The 23,647-nt window shown below is 38.7% G+C and overlaps 1 protein-coding gene and 1 long non-coding RNA gene across 3 annotated transcripts in view; one reads left to right on the forward strand and one right to left on the reverse strand.

Annotated features, from left to right (window-relative positions):
* Nucleotides 1-37: 37 nt before the first annotated feature.
* LOC140504010 (UPF0764 protein C16orf89-like) lies at nucleotides 38-13,590 on the reverse strand. Of its 2 annotated transcripts, none has more exons than XM_072608498.1 (8): nucleotides 13,350-13,590; nucleotides 12,158-12,307; nucleotides 10,524-10,674; nucleotides 10,201-10,315; nucleotides 9,333-9,468; nucleotides 8,704-8,808; nucleotides 7,053-7,097; nucleotides 38-750 (listed from the first exon to the last, which is right to left on the reverse strand). In XM_072608498.1, the coding sequence occupies exons 1-8, from the start codon at nucleotides 13,540-13,542 to the stop codon at nucleotides 710-712; spliced, it is 936 nt and encodes a 311-aa protein (XP_072464599.1). In that variant the 5' UTR covers nucleotides 13,543-13,590; the 3' UTR covers nucleotides 38-709. The 2 variants fall into 2 exon arrangements, with proteins under 2 accessions (XP_072464599.1, XP_072464589.1); XM_072608488.1 differs by lacking the exon at nucleotides 38-750 and adding an exon at nucleotides 3,749-3,961.
* The window catches only part of LOC140504017 (uncharacterized), a 44,499-nt gene continuing 23,923 nt past the window's right edge, over nucleotides 3,072-23,647 (forward strand). The window contains exons 1-2 of the long non-coding RNA XR_011966940.1: nucleotides 3,072-3,159; nucleotides 4,089-4,276. This is a non-coding gene — a long non-coding RNA (uncharacterized lncRNA). The remainder of the gene's footprint in view (nucleotides 3,160-4,088; nucleotides 4,277-23,647) is intronic.

Below are 23,647 nucleotides of genomic sequence, written 5' to 3' on the forward strand. Positions count from 1 at the left end.
GTAGGGGTAACTCGGCCTGCAAGTTGTCTGTGGGACACGTGGGTGGGGAACGATGAGTAGGAAGGGGCTGTGAAGGGGCATCGCACGGACACACAGACAGACACAGACACACATATACACCCACACACATACACATGCAGATACACATAAACACACACATACATATACACACAAACACACACATGCCCACAGACACACACCCTTTTGTGGTTTTTTATAGGTATTATAATTCTCCTAAAAGATTGTCAATTCAGGATAAGAATTTTGGAAGCTGGGATGTAGTTTAATGGTTGCCATTTATTGAGAAAAGTCATTTCCTCACTGGAGGGAGATCCTGGTGCCTCTGTTTTTTTCCAGGTACATACTGGTTTGGTGAGTGGAAGCTGTCGCCAGATCTTTTGACACCAATATGTACTTGTGTTTGTCCTTTGTTCTCAAAGAGGACCATGACATCAAGAGGATGACATGACTTGCCGTTGACTTGGATTTAACTGAGGGAGGGCTGTGCAAGGTCACCAGCCTCCCTGTCTTCTCCTGAGTCATCTGGATCCAGTGGCCTGATATTCATCAGGACGACTGGAGTTGGCCCAGGATACAATGTATCCTGACCCTTTCAGGATAAGGTCTTATAGCATTCTCACTTTAAGTGACATACACCATTCAATGAATAGGCTTCTTTAAGTAATTACTGAAGTGATAGTTCCTTTAATTAAAAAAAAAAAAGCTGGACAGGGAAGATCCTCAGAGTTCCTGGGTAAAAGAGATATAATTACTATTTAGTAATTACATAGGATCATGTTTCTTGAGTTAGAAGGGACATTGGAAGTCATTTAGTCCAATCCCTTCATTTTAAGATGAAGAAATTAGGGCTTGGGGTGGGGGTGGGGCTCTAATGCTAATGAGATTAAAGGTTTTCCCTATCCATTAATGGGCCTGCCCATTAAGGGGAGTTTGATTAGGTAAGATTTGTAGAAAGGCCCATACCTTTTGTTAATGAGGAACTGATGCTGAAGGGTTGTGATACCCTCTGGCTCTGAAAAATGTATAAATACTCTGAAGTGAGATTTTACTTTGAGGCTTACTGATTAGAAGTGTGTGTTTGACCAGATGAGACTCTGGGCAGCCACTAAGGAGTCCCCTGGCTGTGAAAACCCAGATGTTGGTGCTTCTCTCTCTGGTAACTATGTTTGTATGGTCAGACAATTATCTATCTGTTGGTCTTTCAGACAGTTGGAAACCCTGTCTGTTGCTTATGATTTCTCTGTATTTTTTCTGAAGTTTAGGGTGCTGACTTTTCCCCCTGAACTAAGGGAATGATATATGTGCTTGAGTAAAATGATTGTTGACCCCTCAAAAATTGTTTTCCTTTTAGAAAAGCACATCAAAGAACTTGTGACAGCAGGCTCTCCTGTGTATGTCGGGGTTCTTGCTTTTACGTAGGCAAATGACAGATCATGGTAAATAATAAGCCTCAGAGGTAAGTTTTAAATCCCAGTCTTCTAACTCCAGAACCAGTATCCTTTCTACTAAAGAAAACTTCCTGTTTTGCCTGCTACTTTCTTACTGAATGAAGCCTAATATCACAAGGGTGGGAAGTGTTTACTAAGTAATCATACTTATAAATTTCAAAGGTGAAGAATTTGCTGCTTCATCCTGAGTATCAAATTGCAGAACAGTGGAGGGAAAATACAATTTTAGGTTACTTTTTTTCCTAGGACATTATGAATCAAAATACTGGTGACAGTCCATATTTATCATATTAAATGATATCATTTTAATTCACTTTCATGTTAGGATTGAAGTTCTTCTGTCATATTTATAGTTTCCAAACCACAGCTTTAGTTATGATTCAACTTTATTTAGAACAACTTGTGAGCTCAGGTTTCTTCTTTTAGAGGACATTTTTTTTCCCCTCACTGAAATAACTTAAGCTTCCATCATTCATCACTTTTAGCCTATGGTGAAAACCTGATATATCCCTGACTTGAAGGTAGTATCAAAATTCTACATTAATTGGTTGGGTTCAGCCTAATTTTATCCAAAGTTAAATACCTGTCTACTCAAATTTTAATTTTTAGTCAAAATGTCAAAAAATCCTTGGATTATATGCAAATGCTATGTGTATATTAGATTCTTACCCACTGATTTCCCAGAAATCAACTAAATTAAGAATCAGTCAAGTCAATCAGATAAATTGTCAAGAGCATTTCTCTTGATTCTGCTCCTTTGAGACGCATATGAAAAGGGTTAAGAGATCTATAAAGATTGTTAAAAGCAAGGAGGATAATATCTCAAGTATAAGGTTAAAAAATCCTGGGATTTATTTAACTTAGAAAGAAATAAATGGTGTTTTAATTTTGATTCTGTATTACAGAAGATGATGATTAACCTTTTTCATCTTGCAGTATATCTGGAGGGTGGCAGGATTTAAATAGAATTAATAACTAAGGAAGGTGTGTAAATCTCCTAAGGAGGTCACTCACTAAAGAATAATTTTTTATCATTTTGTGATGGGTTAAGTGTAATCCATCTTGGAAGAAATTTAAATGCATCTTAAAGATATCTTTTAGCCTTGAGCCTTTGGAGTCTGATTCTTAAACATCTAATAGCTACTGGCTGTGAATGACCAGTCCCAGGGACAGCACATGGACACATCCTATGACTCCTGCATGGTCCATAGGAGACATAACAGATTTGAGAACTTCAACCATAGGAATTTGGATATACTTTCATTATATATGGATTTGAATTTGGTACTTGAAGATGCATTCTTGAGTAAAAGTGCTATTCCTGGAGTATTATTATCAGAGAAACTTAAATTTCCCACATTGGAAATAACAGAACAATTGACACCTAAATGTACTTTCACATATTACTATGGAATTTGTATTTGTAGATTCTGAAAGCACAGATCTTTTCCAGATTTCTGCCTATATCCTAAATAATAGGGAAAAAAAAACCATGCTATCAATTTTATGCAAATTTAATTTATTATTCTAGACATATGCCTCTATAAAACTGATTATCTCTAAGGATAGCTATGCAGATTGTGGAAGCAGAAGAGCTAAGGTGTGGAAGACTATTAAATAATACTTAGGCTCCCCAAAAGGGATCATCAGCAGAGCAGAGTATGAAGAAGTCTTTAATAGTCCATCCTTGGTAAGTCCATTGAGATAGGAGTCCTTATTTGTGGGCATTGTGAATACTTATGTATAATTTAAAATCAGATACCATTAATTACGAAAAGGGCTGTGAGATCAAAATATTTGGAGGGGGTGCTGCCTCAGCAGTGAGTACTTTTAACTATGATCACTGTGGTATCCTATCCCTGGTATTTACCACATTTATGTATTTACCAACCATATGTAATATCTTCTAGTCTGTGATAGGGGAGATTTGTAAAGCTCAATAATGCCCAATCTCAGAATTTCCTTGCATGGAATGACTGGAATTTACCTTTCTAGGGTTATTATATTAGGAAGAGTTAAGAAAAGAAACTTTTAGTGTAAGTTCTGTGAGACATGCAATGCTTATTTATCCTTGTATCTCCTCTAGCAACTACCACAGTTCTTTGCACATAAAAGGTGCTTAATATTGATTGAATCCAACTGACTTTGATTATTCCTGGAGAGCATTCATGGAATCATTTTGTTAGATACAATTAATACTGTCGTTCTGCTCTTTCCTCTATTTTTACTAGCCTTGATTTAGAAAATAATACAAGGTTTCTCTAATCTGCTGCCTGTACTTTGTTGATCTCTCTCCTTACACACATATGCAAATTCAGGACCCAAGGAAACATAAAAAGTTATCATGTACAGAGACACCCATTTTAGATGCTGATTGGTTATTGTAAGACATTAATGAGGCTTATTGATTGTTGGTGAATTATCCGTAAAATAATAAAGAAAGCCACCCAAGGAAGCAACCGCTGCTGCTGTATTGATGGAAGAACACCAGCCTAGGGAGAAATAATCTTATTAGACCACATATCAGATATGCTTTTCATTGCTGCTTCAATGCTATGGACTTAGTTTACCAGGAGTTTAGCAAAACTCTTGACAAAATATTTCATTCTATTCTTGTAGGGAGTGGAGTAACATGAATTAGACAATGATGTAAGCAGATAGATTCAGAACTTGCTGGATGGTCGACTCAAAGAGCATTTGCAAGTAGTTCAATGCAAGAATGTGCTGGAGCCAATTCAACAAACTTGGAAGAGTTTAGAGTTACCATAGTTCCACACTGATGTAATCATTCATTTATTCAACTTCAGGTATGGACATTTAACTTCATGTGGTAATGTCTCATTTTATTTAGAAGGGTTTTTCATCTTCAACTGTGCACATATATGTCTTTTTTTCATATGAAAAATTTCCCTATGATGTGATGGAACCAAGACTTTTCTCCCATTTTACATAAACTAAGAGGAGGCTGGTGTCCAGACTCATGCAGAAATGGAAATAATGGAGATTGCCTTGTTCCTCCATCCTAATCCTATAGCCTATATCTTTTGTTTCCATAATACTAAATGAACTTATGTGTTTTAAAGAATCAAGGAATTAAGGGTCCCGAGGCAAGAAGGCACATGTGACCTCATATATTTTCATGAGACTTGGCAGGTTAAAACTTTTGACTATACTGTGTCTAAGAATGTATATGCCTTTTAAAGAAGAAACAGAAGTAAAGGAGGGATAGCATTATATATTAATAATATACACTCGTGTGAAGACATCCAGAAACTGGAGGGAAAAAAGTATGTTGGAGAGTATTTGGGTGGAAGTCAAAGAATGGAAAAATGAAAGAAATATTTGTTATTTGAGTACACTATGGTCTATCTGGACAAAAAGAGGAAATAGGTAAGGAGTCTGAGGAATAGATCACAAACTTGGCACAGAGTTATGACATAGTGATGAGGGACTTCAAACATCCAGACACATGCTGGAGTTATCATGCTATGCAAAGAAGAGCATCTAACAATCTTTTGACTTTCCTGATTGATAATTTCATCCTTCACAAGCCACAAGGAGAAATTTTGTTCTGAATCTTATTTTCACTAGCAGAGAGAAAGTGGTTGCTGGGGTGGAAACAATGGGAATATTAGGAAAAGTCACTACTCTATCCTCTATCCTAGAGTTTGTCATAGAGGAGAAGACATCTAGGCATAGTCTGACATGTACCCTAGGTATCAGAAAAGCAGTTTTCAAAGGGTTCAGAAAAAGAGATAGGTAAGATCCCCTGGAGCAAAATGCTTCCAGAGAAGCTAATCAGGAGGAATGAGAATGCTCAAGAATGAAATTTTGAAATTAAAAGGAAAACCATTACTGTCTGTCAATAGTATTTGAAAGATCATGGAAAATGGGAAATGTACCACATATTGGAAAAGAACAAGTATTTTCCCAATTAAAAAAATAGAATTAGCAGATTTTAGCCCAATTAATTTGACTTGATTCCTGGGACTATTCTCAAATGGATCACAAAAAAGAGGGTTACAAAACCTCTGGAAAGGGATTACAAAAGATAGTTTGTCTTTGTCAAGATCAGGTCACTCCAGAATATCCTCATTTCCTTTTTTGAGAGGATTATTAAATTAGTAGATGAAGGGAATGCTATGGTCTTACCTGGAGTTTGCCTGGAATTTAGCCAAACTTTTGTCAAATATTTCCTATTATTCTTATGGAGAATGGAGTGACATGGATTAGACAATAATATAATCACATGTATTCAGCATTCACTGAGTGGCAGACTAAATGAACATTTGTAAATAGGTCAACAATTTTCACCAGCGTGGAAGAGCTGGTTGTTAAATTTTCATTGTAAGTATTTACAGCTCAGAAATGTGCAATCAATATGTCAGGACTTGACGTATTGTACTGTGGATTATTTATACTTAAGAAATGATGCAGATTAAACTTAGAAGTATATGGATACATTTTTTCTCCCTGGAAAGCCTGATTGTTAAACATTTACCAGCACACCTTGGTTCAATGTCACCATAGCAGAAAGTTTCTAGCGCAGGACTCCAGGTATCTGTGCTTGACCCTATGCTGTTCAATATTTTTATGAATGACTTCAATAAAGAAATAGAAGCTATATTCACAATAATTAGAGATGACCAAAATGAGATGGATGGTAGAGTGGGGATCCAAAAGATTCTTGACAGGCTAGAGAACTGAGCTAAATCTAATAAGGTGAAATTCAGTAAGATAAATATAAAGTTTTGCACTTAAACAAGAGTTTAAGAAGGACATTGATCAGCTGGAGTGTGTCCAGAGAAGCCCAGCCAGAATGGTGAGGGGCCTACCTCCATGACACATGAAGACTGGCTTAAGGGACTGAGCATGCCTAGCCCAGAGAAAAGGAGAATTGGGATGGAGGATATGCTATCTATCATATCTGTCTGAAGGACTGTGACATGCAGGAGGGAAAAGACTTGTTCTCCTTGGCTCCAGAGGGCAGAACCAGGAGCACTGGATGGAAATTCCAAAGAGGCAAATGTAGGCTTGGTGTCAAGAAAACTCTAACCCCTCCTTGGAAATCTTTAAGCACAGACTAAATGACCATACGTAAAGTACATGAAAGCAGAGATTCTTTGATATAAGGATGGACTAGATGGCCAACAAGGGCTGAGGTCTTGAAAAAGTCTAGATTTGGTTCACTTTTTTTAGCTGCTCTGACCACTAAAAGTAATAGTTTTTCTTAGAGAAATGCTGACTAAGATAACCAAACAGGGCTCTACCTTGCTCTTTTCTTGAACCTAAAATCTGAAAAAAAATTGCCAAGAAAAGAAAAAAAAAGCACTGCTTCAAATTGTTAGAGAAATAGGAAATTGCAGCAAGTACTTCATCTTTGTCACTTTTTCATACCCAAGTCTTTTATCCCTGGACTGCCTGACACTAATGAAGATGGTTTTCCCTCCACTTTTTCCCTAAAAGAATGTAGCCTAAATATATCTTTTCAGAAGAGTGAATGCAACATATATATGTATATATGCATATATATGTCTTCCTTCATGCACTTGAAATCGTATTATTTGTTTTCAATAATTTTACCTTCAAGGTGTTTGCCTCTCATTAATGGCTGGTTTCCAGTGAAAACTAGTGAGAGAAGAAATAGAAGGGAATATCATGATTGTGTACAATTCTTTTCTCCTCCTCTATTCTCTTGTCCATCATTCCTGGTTTGTGTGAAACGTCTTGTATTTTTTCACTTCTAAAATGTGCTTCCTCTCCTGACTATGACCTTATATTTCCACATAAACATGAGGGATTATTATGTCTTCTTTCTTGTGTTCTAGAATTATTTTGCTTCTCCTACAGTTTTCCCTCTTCCTTAAAATTCTTTCTTATTATCATCTCCTTTCACAACCTCCATTTGATTGATTTCAACTTATAAACTCCATTGTAAAGCCTTGAGCTCAGTTTCTTGCTTCCCTGAAAGTGCTTCTCTTCTCATAATGTTATGTCTCATCTGTCCTGTGGATAGCGATTATGGACACTAAGTATAAAAGCAGATCTCTGATTTGATGTTTGTGAAGGCCTTTCTGCACTGTTGGCATTCAGTAAGAGTTTATGATGTATAATCACTGTCAACATAATTCTCCAAATAAAATCTTTGCCTAAAAAATTGCGCACTCACAGTGAGTCATTTGCTCTTCCCAAATTTGTTGTTTTTTGTCTTAAGAGTTCCAGAAACTAGAACCCTAATGCTGAATCTGCTATTTCTTACTTTCAGTAGTGGGTATAAGTTCACCTAATATCTTTAATTCATTCTCCATAAAGATGGTGTTAAGAGAAAGGGCATTAAAGAGGAGTATTTCATAGGAACAAAAATCTAAATGGGTGATTAGCTCAGCACTATTAGAGCAGGGTTTTGTGACTTAGCAGTGGGGTTTGGTTGTGATTTTTCACTGATGTTATTGTGAAAAATTAGGTGGGACTACCTTATATAGGGTGGAATAGCTATCTGTGCCTCATCTTCTCTGTGTATTTCATTTCCCACCACGGAACTAAACCAACCTCTGATGTTAAGATATGAGTATGACAGAAACAGCTTTACTGTTTTCTTCAGAATTCAGAGGAGGACCTGCCTCCTTCACTGTCATTTATTGTAGTTACAGAAAGTCATTCTCTCTGCTTGGTTTTTAAAAATGCAGCAATCAAAAAGGAGACAAGTATGGTGGAATGCAGTGTAACTGACAGTTACAGTGTAACAGTGTAACTGACAACTAGGTCCCACAGACAGTCTAATTTGTATCTTAGGGAAATAGTAAATAATTCATGTATCTGACTTCCAGAAAGGTCATTGTGTATTCTGTATTATATTGGCCTTTGAGGTAGCAAGATCCCATTTGGTAAGCTTTGCATATTTTAGCTCTTATCTCCAGACCTTCTGTTTATTGTGTGTGTTGAAATGCAAATCTCTGTAGCCCTTGCTAATCATCTGCTCCCCTTATTCTTAATAGTTCTACCCCCCAACACAACACAACACAACATACACACACACACTCATGTACACACACCCACTCATGCACATACATATCCTCCATTTCGCCCTATTGAATGTTTGAGGAAATGATAGTTGATATTCCTAAGAAATCCAAGAGTCTGATGTTACAACCTAATCTGATGGAATATGCCAGATTGTTTTTATCTTCTCTAACCCCTCAACTTCCCCAACACCAAGGCAGTCCACTTTACTTACTAATCTCCCAATAGCATCCTTCCTTAGAATTCTGCCAACTGAGAATATTCTTAATCCAATGGATTTTGTAGAAATCCGAGTACCCAGAAAATCCACAGAGCATGACTGAGGAAAAGAAAATGAGATGAGTTATCTTCCCAACCTGCTGGGTGCCTTTGACAGTCCTTCCCATAACCTGCCTCTATTCCCATTTCCATGCCTTCTGTGTTCGCAGGGCTTAGTACCAACCTGAGGAATCTATTGAGCACCTGGGACTCTTAGCTGGCAGGGAAGACTACATCTTTTCTACAGCAACAGGAGGCACAGCTTAGTTCAACTTTGATTTTAGCATCACCTCCCTCATTAAGAGCTTTCAATTTTGGATGAAATTCATAGGTTCTCTGTGTGATGAAAAGTCCTGATGCGATTTGGGTTTCCAAGCTAAAGAACCTCTAACACTTGGGTTTACTTTATCCCTGACACCATGGGTTTCTGATGCTTGTCAGTTAAAAGTTCTCTCAACCTTTCAGTAGTTGAGGGGAGCAGGGCTGTGACAAAGGCAGAATGTGTGTGTGTGTGTGTGTGTGTGTGTGTGTGTGTATACAGGAAGATAATTTGCACTTATCTGTGGAATGGAATGCAGTTCGTACTATTTATCATGAAGATATTTTTATTTTGAAACAAGGATCCATTTTTTTCTATTTTCAAGTTCAATTCCATCATGTTAGAACAAAGAATGTCCATGTAGTGTTTTGATTGGCGGAACAGATCACTTGAGCATTTTTTCTAGGGAACAGACAATCAGAAATCATTGAAATGAGCATTGTTAGTACCAATGAGTAGCAGTTCTTATATGTAAGAGTTATATTTTTGAGATGAATTTTTAAATTGTCACTGTATTTAAGGTAAAGCCTTTTGCTCATATTCCTTTTTCAAGAAGAATCAGTACTTGTAACTGTAGTGTTGTCTAAGAATAAACCTTTCTTACCTTTTGGAAGAATAGCTATAGCAGGGTCTGAAAGAATATTAGCACAAAGACCCATATGCCATCCACTCACCTACTTATTTCCTTTCTTATCAAACACAAATATCCTATTCCAAGTGAGTTCTTGAATTTTTAAAGGCAATTTAAAATGCTTCATTGAGCTCTTAGTTATTGACAACTGTTCCCACCTCTAATTTTGGATCAGTAGCATCAGATGGATTTAGAGGAGCAGAAGGCAAGATGACCTTTTTTTCCCTTTTCTTTCCACTAGTCCAAAAAGTAGTAGAGAGATCCTTGCTAACATGGCAAGATATAAATAATTATAAATACGTTAATGCTCTAAGTTGGAATCTGCTTTTAAGGAGATTAAGGTGCCTTACACACAAGGAAAAATATGGACAACAAACTACATACTAAAAGGAAAAACTAATTTGTCATTTTGATTTTTAGTTCCATTAAAATACTTGTCCAATATGTGGTGCTGCTGGCCAGCTTTCAAAGTGCTTTTCTGAAGCGACCTGCTGGACACTTACCATTTTGGCTATTTGGAAGTAGGAGAGCTGTCTTACTAGTTCACCACCACTTTGTCTAGGTGCAGTCATGAGTTCTGTGCAGAGCTTGGTGACATTGCATGGCTGACTGTTCTCTCTGGGGAGCAAGCAGTTCCAGGGTGTTATATGAGGAAAACAATGAATGATGTTCAGGAGAATTATAGGCCTGGCCATGCTGGCACAGACCCTTGTTGCCATGAGTAGCACATAGAAATGGAGGCAGGTACTGTGAGAAGAATTTGTATGGGAAAGGTGACGATTAATACTTTTCCATCCAGGGAAGAAAGAAAAAGGACAAAACTCACGTGCTTCCTAGTAAAAGTGTCATGCAAGAATCACTTAATTTTTCTGGAAAAGAATTTGAGTTGTCAAACTTGGAATAGATCATGGAGGAGCTTGTGTTACTCCATGAAAGAGGGAGCTTCCAAAATTCTGGCTGTAGAGTCTCTTGGAATTCTGTTAGAGTAAAAGGACGAGATTTGAGCAGTGACAATAAAAAAATGTAATTTTATGTAACTTTTGACAAATCTATGCTTTTTCTGGTGTATTTCCTCCCTCTCCCTGCCTTTGCTTCATTCTTTTTTCTTTAAGATTAACTTCCACTTACCCATCTTGTATGTAAATAATTGGGGCAGCTGGTTGACTCAATAGGTAGAGCACTGAGCCTGGACTCAAGAAGACTTGAGTCCAAGTCTCTCCTTAGACACTTATTTGTTCTTTAACCCTGGGCAAGTCACTTAACCTCTCTGTTTGCAACATCTTCCTCCTCCATACAATGGGGATAATAATAGCATCAACTTGCCACGGTTGTTGTGAGGACCAAATGAGATAATATTTGTACAGTATTTAGAACAACGGCTGGAACGTAGTAGGCATTACAATGTTAGCTTTTGGGTTCAGAGACCACATTTTTTGACTTTGTATTCCCAGTACAAAGGCCTTGTGCCCAGTACCTGGCACACAGTAAGCACTTAATAAAAGCTTCTTGCCTGACTGACAATGGCTTCTCACAGAATCATAGAATTTGAGAGTTTGAAGGGACTTCAGTTACCACACAGCCCAATATGTGTTGATTTGAGAACTTGATTTCTATTCCATTGATGTTCTAGACATACCTATCTCATACCCTGATTTCTTGTAAGATCTAGGATCTTACAAGGATCTAAGATCATAACCCTGGAACTAGCAGTGACCTCAGAGAACAGCTAGTCCAACCTCCACAATTTTACAGAGGCAGAAACTGAGGCCTACAGAGGTTAACTGACTTCTCCAAGATCACACAAGCACTACGTGTTAGAGTCAGGATGTGAACTTAAACCTTCTGCCCCCAGAGCCGATGTTCTTTCCATGGCACCATCCAATATCACCCTGAAGATAAATAGCTTGGGACTTATGGACAATATTAGCCCTTCAAAATATGAGGTTGAAATCGATCAAGAAATATAATTCTTATCAATAGGAAGAGGTTCTTCATGGGCACATGAAGTCCCAGAGAATATTTCTGGTTTATCTCCTCCAGTAATGACTGGGGGAAGTGTAATTACAAAGTAAGAACAAAGCAGGGACTCCCAGTTTGGTTAGAAAGTGAGGCTTCCTTTCACTGATCATAGTTCGAATGTCTACTCAGGGTGACAATAAGTATGATGTTACTCAATACTAGGCTTCCACATGGGCCTATTTCTCCAGAGCTGTCAGAGGGATATTTTAGTATCTGAAGCAATTGTGATGGGAGAAAATTTCTACTACTGCCTCTCAAACTAGTATGCTCCTGGTAATATGTCAAGAGGTTGGATGGCTGTTTGTCCACTCAGTTCCATAGTTTTGTCATGATCATTTAAGCATGGAGGCCAGACCAGTTTGTCTAGGAAATAACCTCTAAAAAACCAAAATATTTTCAAATCCTTTGTTATTAAAGAAATTCTGTCTTTACCCATCTTACCTCTTAAGTACTTGAAGTTAACAATTTTGAGGAAAACTTTGACTCTGGGGATGATTATTGTCAACCTTTTCATTATCTTCTCAACATTCAGGTTCAGGGGTTTCAGGTCAGAGTCACGGGCCCATTTTCCCTTGATACCATTTAGCTGTACTGTGAAGGAACAGGGCAGGGCTGTGAATCAGATCTTGTTGCATAGATGTGCTCTGAATCTCCTGATTCAGAGAAATGTCTCTGAGTCTCATTCCTACTTATTATCAGGTAAAAGCTGCTTTCCCTGAAATTTTACCATTATTGTTCTAGGTCTCTCCATGAGGCAGGAGGTACCAATCCCCACCTCATTTTACAATTCAGCCTCCCTATTGGTCAGAAGACAAGGAGGACAAAGAGGCTGGAAGCAAGGAAAGCTCAGTCCTATAGCAAGTCCCTTCTCCCCTTCCAAAAAAATAAGTGCCCCTTTCCCCCGCACTGTTGTGAAAATGAACAAAGTCACATGTGGGAGGCTCATGACTGACTTTTGTAAATTTGAGGGATAGGATTTCTAGATACCTGAAGGATGAAATAGTATGAGAGCTCAACTCTATTTTTTCCCCTCAGATGCTACAAAAAAAGATCATTGCTTATGTACCCCAAGATGAGTAAGGAAAATTGAACTAGATAGTTTCTAGGATTGCTGCTGTTCCTCATTCTCCACATAAAAAGTCATTAAATATAATCAAGAAACTCCTACTATGTTCCCATCTTTCTTAGTAAAGACCTTGATCAACCGAGTAACCTGTAGAAAACCTAAGAGAACCTTCCCTTTCCTCTTGGAGCCCCTATTCTGGGCTCTTCATATGAACAGCTAAAAAAAGATTCCCTTCTTGTTAGTACAATGCTGAAAGAAAATGAGCCACAGAGACCACCTACCCATATCTACTCAGTTGGCCTGTGGCACTTTTTTTTTTAAAAGGATCTATATTTCCCATTTTTTTTTCTTTCTTGTTTCTTAAAATTCTTTGTATTTCTGAAAAGCTAAAAAGAAGCAAGGGGAGGGATGCGAAATGATCAAAAGACTTGTATTCTTCCTAAGTTTCAAAGTTTAAAAGATCCAGTTCTAGATCATTTCCTGTCCTCAAGGTTGACCATCAGTAGAAAGGTATGAAAACAATTTCAGTTGCTAGCCGACCTGTGTAAAAGAAAAAAATCAGCATACCTTTTAGCATCAAAAATCCCACCAATGAATCCAGATCAAACTCCCTGTATCTCTTCTCCACATAGGAGGTGGCTTTCTCCAGGGCAGAAAGGATCACTTTCCTCATGGCAATCTTGGTCTGTAACTGGTGTGAATTTTGGAAAGACAGGGGTGGTAACAGCAGTATTAGCAGCAGCAGCCCCAGTAAGTACATGTCTCAGTCCCCTCCACTCAGCCAAATGGTTTGAAGCACTTCCTGTGCTGGGTGTCTCACACCACCTTCCCTTAACTATCCCTTCCCTCTCTCCCTCCCCTTACTCCTCACTGGTCAAAAGGAGGAGCAAAGATTTCTGCTATCCTAGACAAGCTGATAAATGCCAACTCTATACTCTAGGGCAGCTGGTTTGAAACTGGTCTTAAGTAGTGAGTAAAGGGCTATGTAAAAGGAATGTTGGGTATGACTTTGACTATAGGTAGGATCCCAGGGTGAGGGGTAGGGAGAAGGTCAGTGTTACTGGATTAAATAGAAGTCCTCTTTAGGAATATGTTATTGTCACAGGATTTGGAAATCCTTAGGCACAGCCTGAAGAGGGGAGAGTAGGGGACAGGAAGCTTATTCTCTCCCAACATTCATGTTCTGTAGTCTCTTCTGATCAGATGATTTCTAGGGTCCTTTCAGAAGTATATACTAGGATTCTACTGCTGAAGCCCCAGACCGGCCTGCCCTTGATTTCTCTGGGTTCAATTACCAACCTTGTAGAGGTGACTCTTAAATCTATATATCCAGATCTGTCTCCTGAACTCCAGTACTATACTCCTAGATGTGTACTGGATATCTCCAGTGGTATTTCAAACCCAATGCATCCAAAATTATATCTATCTTCCTTACTTGGAGTTACTTCTACAAGTTTCCCTATTTCAAGGTAACAATCATTATTCAGTTATCCAGGTTTGTAACTTCGGAGTTATTCTGGACTCTTTTCTGTCCTTTACCAGCTATTTCCAATCAATCCTTATTTATTTTGTTTCAATAATATTTCTCACATCACATCCTTTTTCTCAGTTCACATGTCCACCAGCCACCCTAGTTCAGGCTCTTCTCACTTCTCTTGCAACAATGAGCCTTTTAATTGTTTTTTCTCTTCCCAACCTTCCCTCCCCCCATCCCATTCTCTATACATCTGTCAAAATTATCCTTCTATGCAACCGGTCTGACCATGTACAGTAGGCCATTGCCAGACCTGTACATAACAAAGGAGGGAGCAAACCCTATGGTACAGATAGAACTTCTAAAGGGAAGTCTCTAGGCTGTTACATAGCAAAAAAAAAAATTGCTCCATCATAGGTTGGTTGGTTGTTGTCCTTCATCTTCAAAGAGGACCAAAATGACATCCCCACGATAAAGTGAAATTTCAATATGTGTGACTGTGGCTGATCAGACCAATAGGAGCTTGGAATTCTCTACCACAAGCTGGACACAGATAGTCCATTTAAATATTTGGAGTGGATATCCCAAATTTGTGCATCCTGCATTTACTTTGTGCTGTCTCAATTCTGCTTTGCTCAAAGAGCACAGGACCTTTTCTTGTGTGAGCACGCCATGCTGAGCGGTCCTGTGCCAGTGACTCCCATGTTGCACAATCAGATACAAAGTTCTTGAGAGAGACCTTGAGAGTGTCCTTGTATCATTTCTTCTGGCCACCATGTGATTGCCTGCCCCATGCTAGTTCTCCATAAAATAATTTTTTTGGCAAACATACATTCTGCATTTGAACAATGTGGCCAGCCCATCGGAGTTGCGCTCTCTGAAGCAGAGTTTGAACACTTGGCAGTTCAGCTCGAGCAAGGACTTCAATATCTGGTACCTTATCCTGCTAGGTGATTCTCAGAATCTTCCTAAGACAGTTCAAATGGAAGTGATTCAGTTTCCTGGCATGGCGCTAGTAGACTGTCCATGTTTCACAAGCATATAACAATGAGGTCAGCACAACAGCTCTGCAGACCTTCAGTTTGGTAGTCAGTCTAATACCTTTTCTCTCCCAAACTTTTCTTCAGAGCCTCCCATACACTGAGCTAGCTCCGGCAATGCATATGTCAACCTCACTGTCAATGTGTACATCCCTGGAAAGTACAGTACCAACGTAAGTGAACTTATCCACAGCATTTAAAACTTTTTCATTTGTTGTAACTGATGGTTCAACATATGGATGGTGTGGTGGTGGCTGATGGAACACCTGTATTTTCTTGGTGTTAATTATTAGGCCAACATTAGCACAGGCAGCAGAGAATTGATCCATACTTTGTTGCATCTCAGCTTCAGAGGCTGCCTTGAATACACAATCATCTGCAAATAGAAAATCATGCACCAACACTCCCTCCACTTCGGTCTTGGCTTGCAGCCTTTTCAAAGTGAAGAACTTGCCATCAGTATGGTAGTACCATGAAGCTGGTGTGGGTTTTGCAATCAAAACTAATCTAATTAGCAAGCTGGTATGCCTGCCAAAAGGAGTTAATGACAGGCTCATGACAATGTGATTGCCACTTTCAGGAAAACACCATGCCACCATCATCAGTGCCTATGTTCCCACCATGACAAATCCTGATGAAGTCAAAGAAAAATTTTATGAAGACCTAGAGACCCTTATTGTCAACATACCAAAAGAGGATAAGCTTGTAATTCTGGGTGACTTTAATGCAAAAGTAGGCTCAGACTACCAGACTTGGCAGGAAGTCCTAGGAAGGAATGGAGTTGAAAACAGCAATGGTCATTTACTGCTGAAGACTTGTGCATTGCATGACTTTCTCCTCAACAACACTGTCTTCTGTTTATCTAAACGCAATAAAATTTTACGGATGCACCCTCACAGCAAACATTGGCTTCTAATAGACTATGTGATTGTAAGGAGAAGAGACAGACAAGCTGTGAGAGTGACAAAGGCAATGTGTGGTACAGAGTGCTGGACTAATCATAGACTTATCCTTTCCAATCTAAATATTCGCATTCATCAAAAACGCCACCTCCAAGGCAAAATGATTACCAGAAGAATTAATGTCAACAAATTAGAGCTGTTCTCTGAGTGTGAACACTTTGTTGCTGACTTGGAGGGAAAGTTGAGCCAACACACAGTTGGCAACAGTGGAGAAGAAAAGGAGCAGATCATCATAGGTAGCTATGACTGAAAGAACAACACCAACAACAAAGGCAGTTAAAACACAAAGGTTTCTTTGATCTAATCACAGCAAAAGTCTTTGTGCTGGTGAGGTAGAGGAAAAATCACCTAGTAATTTTGAAACCTGAGCTCCATCAGTCTTCTGCTGCAGAAAAAGCCCAAGCAGCTGCCCTGCCTCCCTTTCCAAGCAAGGACAGTTTTCAAAGTTAAGTTTCTCTTTCATTTGGCTATTGAAATAGAACTGATGGTTGCTGTCAAAGGGGTCTGTTTTCATTCTGTGTTTGTTTAGCTGGGCAGAATTCCTTTCCCTCTTAGTCTGATGATCCTCTAGAGAAAGGTGATTTCTCCTCTCCAGCAACACAGGTAAAACAGTAGTTTTTTCTTTGCATTCTAATCAGACTACTCACAGGAAAGAGATGGAATAGAGCTCTCGCTCCCTCCTCATCTGTAGATTTATTGCATTGAAAAGTAAGAAGGAACTAAATTTGTGTCTCAAATTCATTAGTCACTATCTTTTTGAGTTTGGATTTCCAAAATATGATATAGATATGCTGAATTTGCTATAGGAGTTTTCCTGAATGTACTCCCTTGGTTTTGTTCTATTGGTTATTGATCTTATTGATCAGTCAATAAGCATTTATTAAACACCTACTCTGTGCCAGACATTCTGCTAGATGCTGGGGATATAATGACAAAAAGAGAAACAATCTCTGTTCTCAGAGAGCTTGCATACCATCAGGGAACCTAAGAAGTACATACAGAAACATATTCGAAGAATAACATAAATGTATACAAAGTATAACATGAGTACATACAAAACAAATGGTAGATAGTTCAGTACAAGTCCTGAATGAAGGAGAACACTATCTGGAGGGGCACCAGGAAAAAGGCTTCTTGGAGATGTTGCTTGAGCTCTAAAGGTCTGGGAGAAAGGTACTGAGGTAGAGATGAGGAGGGACGATATTCCATGTAAGAGACAATGCAAAGATGAGAAATGAAATGTGATGGGTGAGGAACTGAAAGAATTCCATTTTGGTTGAACCATAGAGTATAGGAAGAAGAGTCATATATAACAAGGTTAAAAAGTTTGGGGTTTACTTGTGAAGGACATCAAAAGCCAAAGATTTTTATATTAGATTTTATTATTAGGTAACAGGGAGCCACTTCAGTTTACTGATTAAAAAGTGACTTGCTTAGAGATCACTTTGGTAGCTGTATGGAGGATTGATTGGTGGAGGCAGAGAACAGAAAGCAGGAGGTCACTTCAATATGCCAGGTAAGAGGTGCTGAGGGTGGTGACTTTGAAATTAGAGAGAGAAGGGATGGGATGCTAGTCACATTGTAGAGGCAGAAACAGCAAAATTTGACAACTTATTATTGAATATGTGGGATAAGGGAAAGTGAGGAGTAAAGAATAATACCAAAGAGGCAGCTTATTAGTGCAATCTCTTCAAGGCATGGGGAAATACTTTCAGGTCATGTAAGCAGCAAGATAGAGGACTAGACATTTCCTCTAATTCCTATGTCCTCTCAGATCTCTGAAAAACAAAAATCATGAACCAAAAGATAAACAATTTCAACTGTCTCCATAGTCTAGGACACCCAAATCCTGAAAGAAAATTTAAAATACCCCTCACAATCCCATGAACTGATGCTTACTCAATCTGAGTTCACTCAGCACCCCTACCTCACCTCCCATGCTATTGGCAGGAAGGCTGCACTAGCAGGCCCAGGAATACAACACAGACTTACAATGAAACCCACTCTTGCATCCCAGTTTCCCTTCCCTCTTTCCAGTGGTGTGGAGACCTCAGTTCTAGGCTGCAGAAGCTGATTTAGGCTTTGATAGCCAGGGCTGTAATCTGGAAAAACCAGAGCTGCAAAGTCAGAGAACTGAGGAACAGAGCAAGTGAGACAGGACACCATAATGTGTATGTATGTGTGAGGGTTGAGGTGGAGGGTAAAGAGGCCGTGCAACACTCAACCAAATCTGAGAGAAAAAGCACAGCATCAAGCTGGGCTCAGGTCTGACTGCCCAAAAATCAACTGGGGCACAGATTTACAGCCCTGAATGTGAAAGGAGGCTGAGGTACTTGTATATCCAGCCTCTCCAAAGAACAAATGGGAGAAAAATAGAATGGGAGTGCAAATATACAGAAATGAAGGATAATCTAGAAGACTAGAAGAAAAAAAAATGTTAAAAAATGTAAGCAAAGCATCTCAAAGACAAGCTGTATAGAGACATCCTAAGGATCACAGGTCTTCCAGAAGACTATGACAGGGCAAAAAATCTTAACACTATAATGAAGGAAATAATAGAAGAAAATTGTCCAGAACTGAACATAGACAATGAGATTCTAACTGAAAGCATTCACAAATCACCTCCATAAGAAAACCAAACCAAAATGAAAAACCAAGGATGCAAACTTCAAGACACATGGTGGTTAAATTTAACAATTCAGTTTAGAAACAATTAAGTTCCACAAGCCATCAGGAAAGAGGTTTTCAAATACAAAGGAAAGGAAATTTTAAAGAAACCAAGATTATTCTTCCCCCACTAGAAAAAGAGGATGGAAAAATGTGTTCTACAGAGCAGTGGAGTTAAGGATATAGCCCAGGGTGACTTAATCTGCAAATCTGAGTGTAACTATGTGGGAAAAAAACCCAAATGTAAAGAAGAGTTTGAAACATTTTTAGAAAGAAAACCGGAGCTGAAGAAATGATTTGTTTCTTGAATACCCCAAACAACAGAAATGCAGGAGTGAATAAATAAAAGGACAGCAACAGTGACAAAAGAAAGACCAGGTAGAGAGTACTTTTTTTGAGGGGGTGACTGTGGAGGGGGAGACACTCAGGATTAAGTGATTTGCCCAGGGTCACACAGCTAGCAATTTTCTGAGGCCATATTTGAACTCAGGTCCTCCTGACTCCACAACCAGTGCTGTATCCACTGTGCCACCTAGCTACCCCAAGGGACTACTTTCTAAATTTATGCAAGGAGATAGGGTAAAGGCAGAAATCTCAAAGAGGTAAAGAAGAGGTGGATGGGGGCATTATGGGTAGAACCTGGTGAGAACCTGCCTACAGGTAAATAAATTTTGGGGGGGAACTACATTACACCATGGGAGGGGATATGAAAGAGGAGAAAAAGAACAGGGGAGGAGAGAAAAATGCGTGATGTGCTGGTATCAAATCCAGGGCTAGCAATGAGGGGAAGGTGATCTCTTTCTCAGAAAGAGAAGAGGCTACAGACAGTTGAAAATCCAAAATGAGTTGGTTGTGTGAATTGTTAGTACTCAAACCTAGAAATGCTCCATGAATGAATCCGAAAGACTTCTCATATTCGCCTCCCCTTCCTTCCCCTCCTCCTCTCCCCTCCTCCCCTGTCCTCCCCTTCCCTGTCCTCCCCTACAGCATAGGTGATAAAGAGTGAAGAAAGATTGAAAATGGGATGAAAATTTAAGAAGTCTTATTTTGGAGGTAGGAGGGAGTTCCACTTATGAATGCTTTTATGGTATTATGGAATGATGAAGAAAGATAATGGATGAAGGTACATAAGGACCTTACATTGAGAGCTGTGGGGTTTGGTGCTTGAAAAGTCTACTTTTCCTACTTTGGGAGAGGGGGAATTGGAACCCCTAAGGGCTACCAGAGGAGTGAGAAAGCATGGACCCAGGAAGATCTTGAGACAAACATTGGGGGTGAGGGAAGGTAGCTAAGGGAGAGTAAAGATCAGTGGTGAGCTGCAAAATCAGGGACTACCATGGGGCAATGCTCTCTCTGACACTTTCAATAATTGGCATTGTAGTGGGAATAAGGAACAATGGAAAAGGGGAATCCATGGAGTAAGCTCTCCAAGGCAGTGGTAGAATGAGCCTAAAGTGGAAAATCCAAAATACCTTAGAAGCTTTGATTACATGAAGAATACAGAGAAAAGAGACTAAATAGTTATAGGGGGTCATGAATCAGAGAATGTGGGTCTAGAGTATACAGAGAGAATAAATAATGAAGTGTCTGAGAAATTCTTTTTGGAAAAGGACACCAAAAAAAAAAAGAATTTTGAAAAACTAATGAACAGAACTAGCTGAAGGGGAGAAGAGGAAGGGGGAATTTATTTGACTAATAGAGTCAAAAAAAGGGTGAAGAAATATATAACTAGATAAAAACAAGAGAGTAAAAGGAACTAATAAACAAAATCCTAGAGGGAAAGGCATAACAAATGAGAAGAAGGGCTAAGGGCTAAGGGGAAGAAAGCCAGTGGGAGCAAGGTCCCTTTAAAACAAGATTAAAGTAATTGAAGGAAGATAATACTGTGTTTACAGCAGAAGGCAGGGAGGGGAATTACAACTTGAAAATAAATTTTAGAGACTTGGAGGAAAATATAAACCTAACTCTCATAACTTTAAAAGTGAATGGATAGATAAATTGGAAACAAACAAAAAAGCCATAGAAACGATAAATAAAACAAAAAACTAGTTCTTTGAAAAGACTAATACAATTGATAAAATCTTAATTGATCTGATTAAAAAGAAGAAAGCAGAGAGGTGGAGCCAAGATAGTGAATTAGAGGGAACAACCCAGCGAAACTCTCTCAATATTCTTCTCCAAACAACTTTAAAATAATGTCCCAAATCAAACTCTGGCATGGTAGAGCCAACAAAAGATCAGGGTGTTGCCAAAAACTGGAAGTCAAGGGGATGTCCATCAATTGGGGAATGGCTGAATAAATTACGGTATATGAATGTAATGGAGTACTATTGTGCCATAAGAAATGAGGAACAAGAAGACTTCAGAGAGGCCTGGAAGGACTTATATGACCTGATGCTGAGTGAAAGGAGCAGAACCAGGAGAATTTTGTGCACAGCAACAACCACAGTGTGCAAGAGTTTTTTCTGGTAGACTTGGAATTTCGTAATAACGCAAGAACTTCTTAAAAAAAAAAAATCCCAATGGTGGTTCTCAAGGCAAAATGCCTTCCACACTCAGAGAAAGAAATATGGAAGTCATTCGCAAAATGTAGCAGATCATGTTTGTGTATGTGTATGTTTTTGTGTATCATGTTTTGATTGGTTATATGATTTCTTTTCATTTATTTTAGTCTGACTACATAGCATGACTATAGTGAAAATATACTCAATAGGAAAGTATATGTAGAACCCATACAGAATTGTATGCAGTCATGGGGAGGGAGGGGGGTAGTGGGGGGTAGGTGTAGGGGGGATAAAATCTCAATTGTATGGCAGTGATTGTTAAACATTTAAAAAATAATAAAAAAAAAAAAAGAAAAAAAAAAGATCAGGGTGAAATGATTTTCCAGCCTGAGAAAACTTGGGAGGTCAGCAGGAGAGGGCTCTGATACTGGGGTGGAGGTCTGTTCAGAGCACTGCTCACATGATGCTAGGACTATGGATGGGCCTTGTAGTCACTACAACAGCAGTGACAGCAGTTTTGGGAGCTTTTAGCTCAGAGATAGTAAGGGGATTGGTCAACTGGTCAGAAAGAGATTATAGGAGACACTTTTTCTGGCATTGGATACAGCTGGCACTGATGGGCAATTGCATTGTCAACAACAGTTCTGGGTCACAGTTCCAGGGTAGAGAGGAGCACATGTGGTCAGTCACAAGGGAGCAGGGGTCCTGGTCTCAGTTCTTAGGCAAAGAGGAATGCTAGAATTTGTGGCTTCAGGAGAGCAGTTCCATTTCAAAGAGGAGAATTAGTGCTTATAACTGCAGGGAAACAAGGGAAGAGACCAAGAGAGCTGTGACCACACTTCTCCCAGGATAATATCACCTTAGAAGCACCTAAAACTTTCAGACTTCCAGAACTAGCTCTGTAAACAGTAGAATAAAAAAGCCTGGTGCTTGGGACAGGGCCTCCTTGCTTCTAGGTGAGCAGAACCCAATGTTAGCAAAAAAAAAAAAAAAAAAATTCAAAGTCAAGAAATAGACTGGAAAAATGAACAAGAGACAACAACAACAAAAACTTGACCATAAAAAGCTACTATGGTGGCAAGGAAAATCAAGACACAAACTCAGAAGACATTTAATGTGAATTTAATGTGCATCAATTATGTTGGGATGATTCTCTCCCCACCTCCACCCCCAAATAAAGGAGTGAGAAAGGGGGAAGGAAGGGGGCAGAATGGGAAAAGTTAAAGAAAGAGATAGGAGAAGTAGAGGAAAAATTGGGAAAAAAAATGAGAGTGATTCAAGAAAATTATGAAAAACTGGGTAAAAAAGGAACAAAAAGTACTGAAAAAAATAGCACCTTAAAAAATAGAATTGGCTTAATGGTAAAAGAGGCACAAAAATTAACTGAAGAAAAGTACTCCTTTAAAAGAATAGGAGACCAAATGGAAACAGAAGTACAAAAATTCACTTGAAGGAAAGAACTCCTTAAAAAGTAGAAGTGTCCAAATAAAAAAAAAAAGAGGTACAAAAGCTCATTGGAGAAAATAACTCCTTAAAAAAATTAGAATTGAGCAAGCGGAAACTAATGATTCTATGAGACAGCGAGAAACAATAAAACAAAGTCAAAAGAATGAAAAAATAGAAGACAATGTGAAATATCTCATCAGAAAAACATCTGACCTGAAAAATAGATTGAGGAGAGAAAATTTAAGAATTGCTAGACTACTTGAAAGCCATGATCAAAAGAAGAGCCCAGACATCATACTTCAAAAAATTATAAAGGAAAACTGCTCTCATATCTTAGACCCAGAGGGTAAAATAGAAATGGAAAGCATTCACCATTCACCTCCTGAAGGAGATCTCAAAATGAAAACTTCCAGGAATATTACAGCCAAATTCCAGAGCTTCCAAGTCAAAGAAAACATACTTCAAGCAGACAGAAAGAAACCATTTAAATACTATAAAGTCATAGTCAGGATCACATAAGATTTAGCAGCTTCTACTTTAAAAGCTGGCTTGGAATATGACATCCTGGAAGTCAAAGAGCTAGGATTACAACCAAGAATGACCTACACAGCAAAACTGAGTCTAATCCTTCAGGGAAAAAACCCCAGACATTTAATAAAATAGAGGACTTTCAAGTATTCCTGATGAAAAGACCAAAGTTGAATAGAAGATTTGACATTCAAACAAAATTCTGAAGAGAAACATAAAAAGGAAAAACTAATCATAAGGAACT

Source organism: Notamacropus eugenii, chromosome 1 (assembly GCF_028372415.1).
Source record: "Notamacropus eugenii isolate mMacEug1 chromosome 1, mMacEug1.pri_v2, whole genome shotgun sequence".
NCBI lineage: Eukaryota > Metazoa > Chordata > Mammalia > Diprotodontia > Macropodidae > Notamacropus > Notamacropus eugenii.